This window comes from Streptopelia decaocto, assembly GCF_964273445.1.
Source record: "Streptopelia decaocto genome assembly, chromosome: 7".
Taxonomy (NCBI): Eukaryota; Metazoa; Chordata; class Aves; order Columbiformes; family Columbidae; genus Streptopelia; species Streptopelia decaocto.
Window position 1 is genome coordinate 27,414,483 of NC_138661.1, and position 17,332 is coordinate 27,431,814.

Below are 17,332 nucleotides of genomic sequence, written 5' to 3' on the forward strand. Positions count from 1 at the left end.
TCGCGGTTCACTGGGCCCCTGTTAGGGCGGATGGGGGTTGCTCTGCCATATCTGTTGCGGGCACGGCGCTCCCAGGTCAGGAGCGCCAGGCAGGGGCATCGCGCATGCGCGCGGGGCCGGCTGAAGGGTGGCGGCGGTCACGTGCCGCCGGTGGCGCGGGGCGCGCGCTGCGGGTCATGGACTGGAAGCGGAGCCTGCGGGGCCGCCTGGCCGCCCGCCGCGCCCGTGAGTGCCCCGGGACGGGGCCGGGGGCGCTGCTGGCCGCGGAGTGACGGAGCGCCGGGGTCGCCCCTGGGGGGGGCAGGCAGGGAAGGTGCCCCCGGGGTTGAGCGCGGCCGCCGGTGCCCGCAGTGACAAGGGGAAGCGAGGGCGTGCCTGGCGTCGGGCCCGGTGTTGCTGTTGTTCCCCCTGTGCAGGCGCCGTGGGCGCCAGGCGGGTCAGGGACTCGTTCTGCGGAGAAGCAAGGGGTCAGTGGCAGCGAGGGCCGTGCGGGCGCTGTTGGTCTGTGGCACAGACGGACCCGGCGGCGGGTTTGGCCGGTAACCGCGTTCGTGAAGGAGCGCCCGGAGAGCTCGGGCAGGTGCAGAACGATGTCCCCGGCGGTACAGGGTGGGAGGCGGCCTTGTGCTGCCGCTTGCCAGGGAGCAGGATCTTTAAAAATCGCTGCTGCTGTGAAGCAAGAACGCTGCGGCTTTGTCCGCCGTAACCGGGGGTCTGTTACCGTCACGGACCCTGCACAGGATCGGGTGTGTCCCGTGACTGACAGATGCTTTGTAGGCAGTCAAACACAGTATATATGCGACATATTGGATGTATCTGTGGTGTAATTTACATAATAGGCCCATACTCCATTCATTTGCACCTAGTATTTGTGTTACTAAGCAGCATAGTTATAGAAGCTTCGGCATTAAGTCCTTGTTTTCAAGCTCCTCATTACATTAAAAGTCTGTTTGGAGTACAGCATGAAAATTCCTTTCTGTGTTAATCAGCTAAAAAGAGCGAGGAAGAGCTAAAAGGAGAAGAAATGGAATTGTTCACAAAATATTACATGGAATGGAAAGGAGGAAGAAAAATTGGCAATACATCATATACGAACATACCACGATTTTACTACAGGGTAAGTGAGGTGTTCAGATAAACTTCAGCAGGAGGCTATTCTGTGTTATAAAAGAAAGTTGTGCTTATTCAAAGGGACACTTCAGAACATTAAGTAGATTGAAATCTGAATGATGTGGATTGGTAAGCTTAATTGTTTTGTACAATTGTGGATATCAGCAGTTTTAGGTAATTGCTAAGTGTCTCATCAAAGGCGGTGAAATAATTTGCCAATCAGGCAGTAGGCTTGGCTGTTTACTAAAGATAGGAAGTCTTCTTTCTCTTTCAGAGAAACTTTTTGTTTTAACTAAATTTTGATATACTGGTTTTATAAATACCTATCTTCATTTTTCTGTTTAGACTTTATGAGATGCTGCTTCATGAAAATGGTGGATCACTGTTCTTGCAGACTAAAGATAGGGCTGTTTCTTGCATTGTCTGGCAACGTATGTTTGAGAGTAATCAGATTCGGATGCGGGAATATGGGAGCATAAGTTAGACATCTTGATGTTTCTGGTACTTGTCAACTTGACTGCTCAGCTGCTGTCTAACCTCACATGGTCCCATATTCCTTAGGCTCACGAGTTTCTGCTGATTAAGTTCTCAGGTACCTGTGTTTCAGCTGATGAATACATAGGCAACCATTCAAATCCTGGTAGTGCTGCACAGTTTTGCATGTAAGCATTGGCAGACCTTTCATACTAATTGTTCTCCAGTCTGTCTTGTTGGTCAAAACAGGTCGACTAGACATTCACACTTCTGAGAGTCACGTCTACCACAAAACAGAAAGTGGTGCTCTCTCCTGAGTAAAACACAGTAGTAAATGTCTTTTATGTGTGAGCCCTCCTATCTTGTAACTGTGGGAAAGTGCTTACTGGATGGGTTATCAGGTATGAGGTAGAGAGACAGACTCATGCTAAAGATGTCCTGCTTTAAATAAATATTTCAATATTGAAATAGTTTGAGACAGTATGCAAGTAATATACTTGTACAGGAAGCAGGTACCACACAGCATTGTGGTAGATAGTTCATTATTTTCTGTGAAGTAAACAGCTTCACCAGAGTGTGAGTCAGGACTGCTGGAGAGTACTTGCTAGATGTGTAGTTTTTGAATGGTACCCCATACATAAAATTAAAACACCACAATGTTTCTAGCTGCCCGCTGAAGATGAAGTCTTGCTTCAGAAATTAAGAGAAGAATCTCGAGCAGTCTTTCTGCAAAGAAAAAGTAGAGAGCTGTTGGATAATGAAGAGCTGCAGGTAAGAAAATATTTTCTGTGTGTCTTCTAGTGGCTTCTGACAGCCTTCCTCTTTCTGCAGAGTTCTATTGCCTCCTGTCTGTCTGCAGAATTTTGTGCTAAGGTGCTTTGTATTTGGGCACATGGCTGGTTGTGAAGTACAAGCTAAAGCTGGAGTCCTCCATAGTCTTGGGCTGGTAATATCAGTGTAAAGTTTCCTCGTTATGCTGTACATGAGGACTAAATCAATGGCTTCTAGTTTTCCAGCACGTTCCAACAATTTCCCTAGTGGGCCCAGAAGAAGTAGTAAGTTCTGTTTACATATAATTGAGAGAAACTTCAAAGATGGCTTACTGCAGTGCAAAGACAATAAGGATGTGACCCTATAAATCCTAGTGAGTGAGAATGTGTCTGTGTGTGTGTTTAACAGCAGTTTAGAGCAGTGGAAATAATGCTTGCTTTTCTAGCTGAACTGATAATGTTTACTGGTTACCTGAGATAGCCCTGCAGCAAACCCACTTTTTTGCTGCATTTTTTAGATGCTCTATCTTAAGTACATTGACCTATCTAGAGAGATATCTTCTTAACCAAATATAAATGCCTTTTAAGAATCTATGGTTTCTACTGGACAAACATCAGACATCACCAATGATTGGGGAAGAAGCAATGATCAACTATGAGAACTTCTTGAAAGTTGGTGAAAAAGCTGGACCTAAATGCAAGTAAGGCTTTTTTCTCTTGTGTATGCTTACTTGGGCTAAACCTAAGTGGTGCTGTAACTTTCAGTTGCTAAAATAGATGGAAACAGTTTAGTGGTGAGATAATGTCCATGTAGTTATTGATGAACTAGTTGCTCTGCATCCTTGCAAAGGTGTATTGCCCAACGTTTCTGATGGAACTTTTGACAGATGTCTGCAAGAGGGGCACTGCATCCTTTTGAAGAATAAATTCTCATCATTGGGAGCATTTTTATGTTAGAAGCCAGTAAAGAGCACATTTTATATTTGAGATCATGTCTCCAATGATATTACCCAAACTTCACTAATATCTTCTGAGGGAAAATTTCCTATCATATGTTCTATGTATCCCATACAGTGAATATTCCTTCTTTATGCTGCTGTTGGAGACTGCTGATGTGACCAGAGTTCTGTGATTAAGTTTTGAGCAGAAGCAAGTTAGTTTTCAGTACTGGCAGTTCCTTTTAGGTACATATCATTGTAGAAGACTGGAAGCTACCAAATATGTTGTACTAAAGAGAAATGAAATTGAATGAAAGCTCTCAAAACTCCCACATCACTGAAGAGTCTCATGAGCAGCAAAGGCAGCTGATTTTTGGTGAATTTACCATTGTTAGCTGTTAGGATCCCACTTGATGGGTGTAGTTTAGCAAATTAATGTCTTCAAATACACAGAACACATGCTGTATTGTTAAAAGTGTTTTAAAGTGTATGTAAGTTTTGGATACTGTAACTGGGTCTGTCAGTGCACTGTAATCAGTTGCATAGAAGTAGCTTGGTGTTTATGTTTTACAGGCAGTTCTTCACCGCTAAGATATTTGCTAAATTACTTCATAACGATCCTTATGGGAGGATATCCATCATGCAGTTTTTCAATTATGTCATGCGAAAAGGTTAGTTGATGCTTCTTCTGTGTTAATGAGAAGTTGTTTTGTTTTCAAGGCTATTTTATGCTTTAATAATTACTTTAATAATTACTTGCTGTTCTCTTCAACAGCAGCGAGATCTACCCCTTGATTGCTAATGCTATTTTCTTGGAGGCTTGGGCTTTTTTTCTGGTTACTAGGAGGTGGGAGTTCACCCTACTTCTGAAATTCATCTCTTGTTTCTGCCAGAGGTAGCCTTGATCTGTTTATTATATATATTGTCATTCTGATTTCCTTTATTCAGGCAGTCCTGTGAAGAGCAAAACATTAAATTTCTGTGGCAAGTAGGATCCTAAGCACTGTGATCAGACTGTCCAGCAGATAACTTTGTTTTCTATTTTTCTGTCTGAGTGGTGTTATTTATGTATTCTAACTGTGCTTGTTAAATATGTCAATATGTTCTTGTGCTTGTCACTGTAGCCTTACCATATTTTCAGTTATTTTTTGTTATAAATAACCATTTGAGCTCAAAAATGCAATTGTATTTGGTTTTAAATCTGTATTAGATCTTGTTTAAAAAGCTGAGGCTGGCTAGCAGAAAGAAAGGGTTCCTCATTGCCTTGTCCCCTGACTACTGTGTTCTTGGCTCTGGTAGAGCCTTCAGGAGGGCAGAATGGCACCTTTCCCCAGAGCAGCTCGACTTTAACTTGAAATCTGGTGGTACAAGGGATGAGAGATGTGTTGAGCAGGAAACCTGGTGAGTAGTCATGCACTGTATGCAAGAAAGGAGTAGTAGGTCCATTTGCTACAAAAAGCATACCCAAAATCTGCAGGATAGGAGACTCGTGAAGAAGCCTGTTAAAACTGTATGCATTTCAAAAAGGCCTACCCAAATGGACACAACAGAGATATTTTCAGAGCTCTCTATTTCATTTGTTTCATCCAGAAGTTTCAAGTCTTGTGTATTTATGGTGATATCCTTTTTTTCTAAAGCAAGCAAACACCCCCCCAAAAACAAACAAACATAAACACACAAAAGGAAAACAAACACATACAAAACCCACAAACAAACAAAACACAACCAAACTCATCACCTTTAGAGACAGGAAGCCTTTTGGCATGTCCCATCTCAATCGGATTTCATTTTCAGACTCGAGCCAACACAAGGTCCTGTCACAGTGCTTGTTTGAAAGTCCCTCTTGGGTCAGTTGAGTAAGGATATGTGGTTTTGCTAGCTTACAGCGTTGCAATTGCCAAATAAAGGTAGCCCAGTGGTGTGCCTGTGCAGTAGCTGAGATAATTTCTGTTGCCTGTTGTACAGAGTTCCTTATAAGGGCTAAAGACCAGGTCAGATATTAAAGGAAGAAAATACTTAAATTCCTGTAGGAATTCTCAGTTAATACTTTAGATTGGAATTGGTGATTTCCATCTGTATTTACTGCTGAATATTCTTTGGTGTGGCACTGAGAGGAGGGTAAGGTAGCAGGTGATGGAGTTGATCCAAGCTGGGGCAGCGCAGTCCCACATTTCACCTTGTTTTGATGAAGCTCATGGAGCAGAGCGGTCAGCTTCCAGAGCAGGGCTGCAGCAGTGAAGAGACCGCATCACCCTGAGCTTAAAACACCTTAAACTGCTGTGCCTCAGGTGCCTGACAGTATTCTCTAACCAGCTGAACTTATTAATGAGCTTTTGGGGTTTTTCTTTTATATTCTTATTGAAGTTTTAGGAATAGCTGCATGCATTCACACACGTGTGGCAAACATGTAGCATTCTGTCTTCCTCCTACAGTCTATGGTTTATAATCTTTCTTAATGATCTACATAGTCCCTTTTGGGAGGGGCTGAGTGAGTCGTGAATTTAATAACTGTAATGGTGAAATGTTTCCCAAAGCACCATCCTGCCTCCAGGACCACTCCCTTTTCAGGAGGAGGGGTAGTTGCGTCTCTTGACTTTGTCTAAACAAGTCAAGCCTAGTAAAAGCATCTTGAATCACTTCAGGGTATATGATGCACACCTTTAAACTTCAGCCAGAAATGTACAACCTCTGCCATCTCTGAGTTATACTTAGTCTGTCTTGACAAACACCTTGAAGAGATGAATGTTGGTATGAAGCGCAGCTCATATTTCACAAGAGGAACTTTTAAACTGTTTCTTCATAAAATGGAAGTTTAATTTAGCTTGGAGTGTGTGAGTAATAGTTTTTATGCCTAACCTGTATTCCATCTCTGTTACTGTGTTATAACAGTGGCCTCATGCACTTTGTCCTGTAGATTGTTTGATTAATGTGCCTTCTCATTGCAAAATTAGATGCTTGTGCTATTCTAATTCTGTTGTAACTCAGAAGGGAGGTTGGGACCCTTGGCTGTAGCTGCGCTGTGCTGCACAAGGGGCTGTAGGGTTCAGACAAGCAATCTGTATGCCACATGGTACAGCTGGTTTTAATGCAGTGAAAATGTGCTGATACCCCTTCCTCTAGTTCAGCAAGAGAGAAAAAATTCATGTGATTCCATGTACCAGATGAAATGTGGTGTCTGTTCAGCCGTTTCTCACATCTAATTATTATAAGGTAGTCTTGGCCACAGGGTATTGTATGTTGCCAGTGACTGTTACCAACTTTGAGACTGAAATGGCATTTCTAAGCAGGACTGGCACATATCATGGCTTTGCTTAAATCTCAGAAAAATGGGAAATAGAGGCACTTAACATCCAACAGTGTCTTGTGGCTTTTAGAATAACTTCAAATTTTGGTGAGGCCTCAAAAACCACTTAGATTTCTTACCTTTCAATTCTGTTTTCTCTTTTACAGTATGGCTTCATCAGACAAGAATAGGTCTCAGTTTATATGACGTGGCAGGACAGGGCTACCTCAGAGAATCAGTAAGTAAATTCTTGATTAACTTAATGTCTGTCTTTACTCAAATGACAGAGCATCAGAAAAGCTCCAGTTTTCTTCCAGTCTTACAAAAGTTTATATCATAATCTAGATTTGGGATGGGCACATTTGTTTGGATAAATAGCAATTCCTATACTCTAGAGATTTGGTGGTGAGAGTGCTGTAGCCTTTTAAGCATATGGGTAATTCTCTGAAAAAGAGATTGTAGATATCAAGGTTTCATGTCATTAGCACTTTACTAGATTGGGTAGAATATAGTAGAAATCTCCAAAAAAGTATGGTTAGAGTGGGCCTCAAGGAGTTATTCTCCTTTTCCAACAGGAGTTAATATTATAAAGTAAATAAGAAGGTTCTAGTTACCATTCTACTTAAAAAGATCTATTGAAGAATATTCAGTAATAGGATAATCCAATTAGGAGCTATGCATTGATTTTCGAAAAAGGTACACTTGCATGCATTTATATTTACAGGTAAATTTCTACTTTGTTAACACTCTGCTTTATTTGTAGACTGTTTCAGTAATGGCATCATGTGTGCATGTATGTGACCTAGGATTTCTTGCAGAGAGACAGAAGCTTTTGTGCCTGTTTTCATGCTCTTCCCTGCATTGTTGCAGGACTGTATTTTTAGCAAAGTATGATTGAAAGCCAGGGTGGATTATAGCAAACATGCAACAATAGTAGTGTTTAAAGCTTGTGTTCTTTTCTTTCTTAATTCTGCAGGATTTAGAAAACTATATTTTGGAACTCATCCCTACTTTGCCACAACTAGATGGTTTAGAAAAATCTTTTTACTCCTTTTATGTCTGCACAGCAGTTAGAAAGTTCTTCTTCTTTCTGGATCCTCTCAGAACAGGTAGGTCAATGTTTTGAAAACTCTAAATACATAAGAGTATTTTCACTTTTAAAGTGTTTCCACCAAAGCTACTTGTAATATGTAGTAATATGTAGTTGTCTTTGCAAGTTTTTGTACAGCAACCTTGTATTTGAAGGTGAAGCTCCACTGAAGACCATAAGTCTATGTGGGTCTAATAATCTCTTTCCACAGCTAATTAATTTTAATGAGAGACTCATCTGTTGTGGTACTACAGAGTTATCTCATAGATACTGACAAATAAGATACTGTTTCATCCTAATGCATTATAAGCAGTAGCTAATTTTATAAATGTTTAGGATGAATAGAAAACACAGCAACTAACAACAGAACTGCTTGGCACAACATCCACTGAGCTGTGGAAATGCTCAAGAATGCTTATTGTGATGTGCTTCTCCTGTGACTGGATTTGAGTGCACCATGTAAACTCCTTAGAAAAGGCTTGCGGTTATGGCTGCTAATCCTCATTACAGATGCAGCACCCTTGAAAAAGTTTGGTTTTTCTTATGCCTGTGATTTAAGTCACAAACTGCATGTGTATTTGAAATCCAGCTGTGCCACTTGGAGATGTCAGAGTTGTGTGGACAGTAGGCCCTGGCAGAGGTAATTACAAACACTAGAGAGGAGGGAGTGTGTGAAGCTGAAATGCCTCTATTTTGCACAACTGTTTGTGTAGTGTCTATGCACCAGTTAAAGCTATACCAGCAGGCGTGCATCCTGCCACCTTAGCTTTTGTCACATCTCTGGTTTCTGAAGATGCAAAAAATATCACATATCATTTAAAAGACTTGATTATTCCAACAAATGTTTTAAGCATACTGTCTTTGGATTTCTTATTTTACATTCTGAGTTGATGTTGAACACTTACATTTTTTTATCTAGTTTTCTGGATTTTAAGGATTCAAGATAACTCCTGCCAGTATCAGGCTAGTTTTGCTGAGTCGTTTTAAAAGCTATTTTAATTTGATCTCTTCAAGTGCTTTTTTTTTTTTCTGTTCAGAATACTTCTTTCTTAAGTAGAACCACCTAAATGAGAACAGTAAAATTGATAAGTTGGCTGAATGACTGTTAAAATGTGTTTTCCTTTCCTCACTGCAGGGAAGATAAAGATACAGGATATTTTAGCTTGCAGCTTCCTGGATGACTTACTGGAGGTAAAGGTCTCTTAGCATATACTATTTTATTGTAATTTACTCTTTCTGAATTCTAATTTTATGTTTCACTCAGTTAAGGGATGAAGAACTTTCTAAAGAAAGTCAGGAAACAAATTGGTTTTCTGCTCCTTCTGCATTAAGAGTTTATGGTAGGTTCCCTTATATGTGAATGCCTTTTTTTTTTTCCTTGTTTTCCTCTCCTGTCTGCCTTGTAGAACTTAGTCAGCTTCTTAGTGTTATTTTTCCTCTGCTTTTGTCTCTTTAGATCGTCCTGATAACTTGTCTCTTTAGATCCTGTAGCCATCCTTTCAGTATATCTTCCTGACTTCCTTTGGTTTCAGTTTTCCAGTGTTGCTCTTTACTGGTTTTATGCTCTGACACTTTGTTACACAAGGTACAAGATCCCTCTGTAACCTTCTCTTTTGACTCTTCTATTCATGCTTTTTCATCATTATAAGCTCTTTTCTCATGCTTCCAGCAAATCTGTTTAAAATAATGTGCCTTTAGCCTTCTGCTCCTTTCTCTGTTCAGCCTTTACTTTTGAGCTATTACCTTGGAGTAGAACTATTAGCACCTTGTTATGGGAACACCACCCCCTCTTGTTCTGTGCTCATTTATGATGCTTTACAAGTATTATTGTGGATCTAGCGTATTTCCACTTAACTGCGTTAACTCCATGATGAAAATTAAATAATGTTTAAAAAATACTAAATTTTCTTTCTCTGTTGAAACCATACTTCGATGATACAGGTATATTATGATTTGTCCTCTGTATCTTCTCCCTAGGCCAGTACCTAAACCTTGATAAAGATCACAATGGCATGCTCAGCAAAGAAGAACTCTCCCGGTATGGAACAGGGACTCTGACCAATATATTTTTGGATCGTGTCTTTCAGGAATGCTTAACTTATGATGGTGAAATGGTAATCACATATTTTTCACTTTGTTCACAATATAACAGCTGTGGCTTATTGAAATGGGAAATGTCTCAGAAGCAATATCTTTATTTTAAAGAGTAGCTTGAGGTAAAGTAACTTATTTTTTTAATCATTGTGCACATGAATGACCATGTAGCAGGTTAGAAAGTTGATTTTTGTAACAGCAAGGTCATTGCAGTGTGGCTTAAACGCAAGTAACTTCCTTTGAAAAGCAGAGGTGATACAAAATCCAGGCAGCCTAGGATAAAGATACTTGTAGATTCTGTAACACAAAGTATATGTTGAAAAAATGTAAAGATGTAGCAATTCTTTTTGGTTACATGTAATTCTTTAAAGAGAACCAAGGACAAGTGGCACACACTTGACACTAATGCAAGTTAGTTAACCTGTCTGCTTCTCCATGAAGACAACAGTGGTTTTTGTTGCAAGCCTTCCATAGCTGTGAAAAATGGGAAGCCTGACTAAATTAGAGTTAAAATAGAAACTTACATCTATATTTTGCAAGTTTTACTTAGTATTGTGACTCTTGTTGTCTGCATTCAGATGTTTCAACTCTAAAAGTGATAGATTACAAATTCACTATACAGTCCTTCTGCTGCCTTAGCAGTTTTTTGTAGAATCACAGAAACATTGAGGCTGGGAGAGCTGCTCTTAGTTGCCCATTGCTGGACTTGCTACATCTGTCTTGTACAGGGCAGTCTGGTCCAGGACCCAGCGCTCAGAGATCACAGTATCACAGTATGTTTGGGATTGGAAGGGACCTCAAAAGATCATCTAGTCCAATCCCCCTGCTGGAGCAGGAACACCTAGGTGAGGTCGCACAGGAACATGTCCAGGTGGTTTTTGAATGTCTCCAGAGAAGGAGACTCCACAACCTCCCTGGGCAGCCTGTTCCAGTGCTCTGTCACCCTCACTGAGAAGAAGATTTTTCTCAAATTTAAGTGGAACCTTTTGTGTTCCAGCTTGATCCCATTGCCCCTTGTCCTATCATTGTTTGCCACCGAGAAGAGCCTGGCTCCATCCCCATGGCACTCACCCTTTATATATTTATAAACATTAATAAGGTCACCCCTCAGTCTCCTCTTCTCCAAACTAAAGAGACCCAGCTCCCTCAGCCGTTCTTCGTAAGGGAGATGCTCCACTCCCTTAATCATCTTTGTTGCCCTACGCTGGACCCTCTCCAGCAGTTCCCTGTCCTTCTTGAACTGAGGGGCCCAGAACTGGACACAATATTCCAGATGTGGTCTCACCAGGGCGTAGTAGAGGGGAAGGAGGACCTCTCTCGATCTACTAACCACCTCTCTTCTAATACACCCCAGGATGCCATTGGCCTTCCTGGCCACAAGGGCACAGTGCTGGCTCATGGTCATCCAGTTGTCCACCAGGACCCCCAGGTCCCTTTCCCCTACACTGCGCTCTAATATGGAATTTCCCAACCTATACTGGAACCTGGGGTTGTTCCTGCCCAGATGCAGGACTCTACACTTTCCCTTGTTAAATTTCATTAGGTTATTCCCCGCCCAACTCTCCAGCCTGTCCAGGTCTCGCTGGATGGCAGCACAGCCTTCTGGCGTGTCAGCCACTCCTCCCAGCTTAGTGTCATCAGCAAGCTTGCTGATAGTACACTATATTCCCTCGTCTAAATCGTTAATGAATATATTGAATAATATTGGCCCCAGCACTGACCCCTGAGGCACTCCACTAGATACTGACCTCCAACTAGACTCCGCACCATTGACTACCACTGATGTTCTGAGCAGTGCTGGGGAGAAGGTTCACCTGCTTCCACTTGCCAGCAAAGCTCTTCCCAGCGCAGCTCAGCACGCCGTCAGCCGCCTTTGCTGCAAGGACTTGTTGCTGGCACATGTTCGTGTTTGTTGCCCATCAGGCCTCCCAGGTCCACCTGTTCAAAGCTGCTTTCTGACCAGTTGGCCCCCAGGGTGTACTGGTGCATGGGGTTGTTCTTCCCCAGGTGCAGGATTTTTCATGAGGCTCCTGTCAGCCCATTTTTCCAGCCTGTGAAACTCTCTCTGAATGGCAGCACAACTTTGGTATTTAGTGTAGAGAAGGTTATTATATAGATAGGACTAAAGGATTTCTGTCCTTGTCACAACTGTGTCTTGATCAGGAAACCAAGAATCAGTACTAGGAAAAAAGAAAAGTGTGATGCATATTTGTGATGTCTAATAGTGGTTCTACCACATGATTTGCCAAGCTACCTGCACTGATCAAAGGTGTATGTACTTCATTGGCCATATAGTTCACTGTTTGGTAAAGCAGGGTTACTGCCACTGGACGTTTGATTTGTGGTAAGGAAGGCTTTTTATATGGCTTTTCTTTACTAGTTGGGTATGTTCAGCAGTCTAAAAATGTATTAAACATTGTTTAAAAGTATATACAGCATGTTTAATTTGGATTTATGCTTGGAATCCTATTTTGTCTCTAAAATGGCAGGATTTTCTATCGTCAGCAGTCGTTAAAAACTAACTTTTCTGTTCATGTTGGTGGTAGTAGCCATTTTTTATTTCATGTTGTCTTTTTCAGAAAATAGACTGATCCCCTACAATGAAATAGCTGCCAATTATAAAGTTCCTGCTTGCAAAATCAATTTAGAAAGAAGACTGTAATAAACATGATTGTATCTACTTTTAGGACTATAAAACCTACCTGGACTTTGTGCTTGCATTAGAAAACAGAAAGGAGCCTGCAGCTCTGCAATATATTTTCAAACTGCTTGATATAGAGAACAAAGGATACCTGAATGTCTTTTCCCTTAATTATTTCTTTAGGGTAAGTCCCTTTATACAGGTAGGCCATTTTCTGTGTTTATAGTGTTAAAGCCTGTGTGCTTCTGCATGCAGATCTGCAGGGAATCACTTTAAATTACCAGCATCCACTGAGAGGCTAGTAACGACTTTTAAGAAGATTTAAAATATTAAAAAAATATATTCCAGAACTTGGATAGAATTCAAAATGTTTTTCCAATGTTTTATCTACAATTGAAATTAACTGGTTTTATTTTGTTTAGGAAAAATATTTCCTGTTGATTTTTCTTAATTGAAATTGTCCCCAAATTGCTTATATGATTACCTATTAAAATCTCTTACTATAGTTTTCATTTTTTATTGCCCCTGGTTTTAATTTCCACTGTAAGCCTAAAATTCAGTAGAAGAAATGAAAATAATGAAATGCATTGATAGGCCTGTACAGCTGTGAGATTCTTCATTCAGAATATTGATTGCAAAAAGCTTCTTGCATTTTTAATATTTTGTTTATATGTGTTGCATGCAGAATAGATTTAAAGTAAACTTAATTTTTTTCAGTTGCTGTTAAAATTGACCCAAGACTTGTAAAGTCTTGCTCCAAATTGTGCTTTGTGTATGGGTGGGTTTTTTTTGTTTTTCTTCTGGCTTGCGGTGGTTTTGGTTTTGAGGGGGTGGATGTTTTGTTGTTTTGTCTTTTTTAATAGATACCTGAGGTATCTTGGGAAGGAGAATGTCATGCAGTAAAATAGCAATTTTGCTGTGCATGGTCTAGGCTGAGTTATAAGTGTGATGCTTTTTTTCATGTGCAAGATACCTTCAGTGATATCTATTCTGACAGAGGAACAAGCACTTCAGTTTTCTGTATGTGGATCTTTGTATTGCAACTGTAAATATAAACTATGTCATTGTAGTTAGCCGCATACTCAGAGTCTGATGAACAAGGTACATACTTTATTTGCTTCATTAAATAAAGCATTCAGGCCTGCTTGAGGCATAATCTTATATCTGTTATTTCTACATTGTAATAAGTCTTCAGTTGAACATGAATTCTGATAGTGACTACAACCATATTATTTTGTAAAAATAAGACTCCTTATCTGGAAGACCTTTTCTAGAAAGGAAAGGCTTTTTTTAAAAAACAAACAAACAAAGAAAAACCTCCACAATTTTTTTTTTTCCTTTTAGTGCCTTGAAGCCATTAAATAATTCAGGCTGTACTGGCCCTTTGGAGGTTGCCTGCTCCCACCATCTGCTCAGAGCAGGACCACCTTTGTGGTTAGGTCAAGTTGCCCAGGGCCTTGTCCAGGCAAGTGCCGGGTATCTCCAAGGAGGGAGACTCCACAGCGTCTTTGGGCAACGTGTTGCTGTGTCACTACCCTGACTGAGAAGACTTTTTCTCCCCTCACCCTTTCTCCCATCTCTGTCTAATTGAAGTGCCTCTTGCTGCAGTTGGTGTCCTCTGCCTCTTGTCCTTTCACTGTGCATCTCCAAGAAGAGCCTGGGTGTGGTGTGAAGACAGTAATGAGATTTTTTTTTTTTTTCCCCCACCACCCCAACCTTCTGTTCTCCGGTGAATTCATGCCCAGCTCAAGCCTCTCCCTTCAGTTGTGCTGTGCTTTAGACCCCCAGCACCCTGATGGCCCTCCAGTGGTTCCCACTGGTTTGTCAGTGGCTCATAAAGGGGAACCCAAAGCTGCGAGGCTGCATCTGGAGTTCTGTGTGCAAACGCTGAGTCAGGAGAAGTAATCGCCTCCCCAGACCTGCTAACCATGCTTGTACTAATGCAGCCCAGCATTTATCTGCTTTCATCACTACCAGAGGGCCTTACATGTTCTTGTTCAACTTCTTGTGCACCAAGACCTTCAGCACCTCTCCTGCCCAGCCACTTCTGGCCAGCTGGCCCTGCTGTGTCCTACTGCATGGGGTCATTCTGCTGCAGGCGCAGGCAGGGTTTTTGCATGTGCCTTTTGAACATCAGCATGAACTCTGGTTAGTAGTTGTAGCTGTGGTGTATGCTTGATGGGCAACCATTGGGCCAGGACTTGGCAATATAAGGATCCTAGAGAAGCAGCAATGGCTTGTCTTCTCTCCCTGCTTTTACAGCTCACTGTTCCCACCACTTTCTCTGCTTCTGTTCACGTGACAGTAGGACTCAGGGAGGCCAGGGGTCATACCAACTGTCTCTGACTCTGATTTTAATAAGGGGTGTTAATTTACAGATTTACATTTTACCAAAACATAAATTTTAGTGCTGTCATAGTACATAAATGATTCTAACTTGAAAGCAATTTAACAAGGTAATTCTGCATAAGCTACTCGGGCATAACCATTTCTGTGCATGTCTCCAGTTACATACTTACTCTATGGCTTAGTTATTGAAATATCCCTCTACTACACCAGGTTCTTGATCATGCTGCAGATTGTGTCCCTCCTTTAAACTTTTGGAAATGGAATGTTCTGAGTTTTCCTTGAAATCAGAAGAGTTCCATTTGACTCTGCGAATAATTGCTTTTCTGCTGGTGTAAGCTTGGGTAGGTCTGTACCTATAGAGGCTTTGCTGGTACAGCTGTGCTGACAAGACAGTGCAGCCTATGCTTAGTTATTTGCAGGCAGAGGTTTGGTGATGCAGCTGTTTAAATGGTATCACATTAAAAGAACTAATAGTAGGGGATACTGTGGTGCTCAAAATGAGAGATGTCCACTTACGGCACAAACTGAGGGAGCCCTTCCACACGTGGACAAATGCTCAAACAGACAAATACATCATCTTCCTCACATTATTATTTGATCAACCAGAATACAAGTTCCATTTTTGAAGTAATTGACAGTGTGAGTAGCCACACTGCTTTGTCTGTCTGCTGGTTGGTCTTTTCCCTTTTCTCTTTCCCTACCTAGGCTGTATTTCACACTTGGTCAGAAAACTGAACCTTAAAGCTTTGCATGTTGAGTGATGGTGTTCAGGTGTCTGCATATCCCATTTGTGAGTGCTTGAACACTGGTCATCATGAAAGTTGGATTCGTAGTGCGCTAAGAACTGAACCTAGAGTTGTTGATTATGCTGTAACGCAGCCCTGCCTCGCTTGTGGAAGAGAGGTGACTGCAAGCTGTACCACGAATGCTTCATTACAGGCCAATACAGCCTGAGATGCAGAAGCATTGAAAAAGTTTTGTACAGTGTCAGTATAATACTGCACTACCTCTGCCTAACTTTTCCTTTCTTTCTAGGCTATTCAGGAACAAATGAAAATCCATGGGCAAGAACCAGTTTCTTTTCAGGATGTCAAGGTTAGTTTTACTGAATAGAATACAACATGAAATATTTGAGTAAGCATTTCATAACTTATGTTATATTTTAGTTTCTAACTCGTTATATATTTACTTGCAGAGTAGTAGAGACAATCTGGCTTGTCCTACTCATAGGTTTGAAAATGTCTTTCTGTTCAGCAGTCACTGTAAGAAATCTGGTATGCAACTGTTCTAGTAGTTTCCTTACTAATAAACAAAGTACCTGTTAAATACATGTTGCTATGCCTTGCAATTGAAGATACTTGGTATATCTGTTTTATGATTCAGGATCATCCCTTGGGAGGGGTGTGGAACTGGTGGTTAAAAAAACTGTCTATAAAACTCTATTAGTGCCGACTTTACATTGAGCAGTTTTAGTACTTTAAAAAAATAGTACAAGAGCTTCTATAAAACTTGGCTCATACAAGTGAACTGAGTTTCACGTTGCCACTTTGTGGCCAAAGCCTCCCCAGAAAAGCAAATTCTTACTTGACGTGTGGGAGCTGAGCACACTGCTCCTGTCTGTGGCCAATTATTGTGCTTTGTGTCTTAAATGGTTTGGGACTTAACAGCTTTTTTTGTAAATTGGTGTGGATGGCACTAGTTACCCAAAGATCATTCTGTATATGGTATAAAGTAGCCCGTTATTCTGCTCATTAATGTGTGTGGGGGTTTTTACCCAATTTTGACTTTTCTTTCATAGGATGAAATCTTTGATATGGTGAAGCCTAAGGATCCTTACAAAATCTCCCTTCAGGACTTAATCAATAGCAGCCAAGGAGACACTGTCACCAGCATTCTAATTGATCTGAATGGGTTCTGGACATATGAGAACAGAGAGGTCCTTGTGGCAAGTGATAATGACAGTGCTGCTGATGTTGATGATACGTGACTCGAACAGAAGCAGAATGTGTCCCCAAAGACAGCTCAGTCTGATGCACCAATTGTTGGAAGCTGGAAACGCTAATTACCTGAATCAGTGCCTCTTCCCTTTTACCTCTCTCCCCTTCCCCCGTGCCCTCCCTATAATATAAAATGAGGTACATACAGGAGTTGCTCTGAAACCAAAAAAGCAAGTGTTGTTTAAGAGGTAATTTTTTTCAAAATAAATATTTTTGGACTTTTTACCTGTGTACCAAGCCCTATTCTTATTCAAATACCCTATTCTAGAAAGTAAATTTATCCTGAAAGTATGGTGTGGTTCTTGGTATCTTCAGCACTGGCCTGTATCCACTTAGCCACCCCATACTGCATTCTGTATAGCCTCCTCTAATGATAATACTCTCGAGCGTTCTGTTGTAAAGGCAAAGTCTTCAGTAAGAGGTAAAGAGCTTTTAGGCCTTTTTATGCTGAGCCATAAATGTCTAACAGAAAGAATAAGTAAATAACTATTGAACTGGCTGAATAGTTACCTGCTTCCTAAGAGGTTCCTTACAGAAATAAAACTTCACTAGCTTTAGGTCTTGCTAAAAGCAAACACAAGGCTTT

The 17,332-nt window shown here is 41.1% G+C and overlaps 1 protein-coding gene across 1 annotated transcript; it reads left to right on the forward strand.

Annotated features, from left to right (window-relative positions):
* Positions 1-77: 77 nt before the first annotated feature.
* On the forward strand, positions 78-16,969 carry PPP2R3C (protein phosphatase 2 regulatory subunit B''gamma). The gene is made up of 13 exons (XM_082057740.1): positions 78-225; positions 990-1,117; positions 2,251-2,355; positions 2,943-3,055; positions 3,866-3,963; positions 6,743-6,813; positions 7,552-7,684; positions 8,801-8,856; positions 8,930-9,005; positions 9,643-9,779; positions 12,447-12,584; positions 15,785-15,844; positions 16,548-16,969. Exons 1-13 carry the CDS (start codon positions 105-107, stop codon positions 16,734-16,736), a joined length of 1,425 nt encoding a protein of 474 aa, XP_081913866.1. The 5' UTR covers positions 78-104; the 3' UTR covers positions 16,737-16,969.
* Positions 16,970-17,332: the final 363 nt, after the last annotated feature.

Coding starts and splice junctions, on each gene's coding strand:
- PPP2R3C (XM_082057740.1), top strand. CDS start 105: ATGCGCGCGGGGCCGGCTGAAGGGTGGCGGCGGTCACGTGCCGCCGGT. Junction 226..989: donor CCTGGCCGCCCGCCGCGCCC/GTGAGTGCCCCG, acceptor TGTGTTAATCAG/CTAAAAAGAGCGAGGAAGAG. Junction 1,118..2,250: donor TACCACGATTTTACTACAGG/GTAAGTGAGGTG, acceptor CAATGTTTCTAG/CTGCCCGCTGAAGATGAAGT.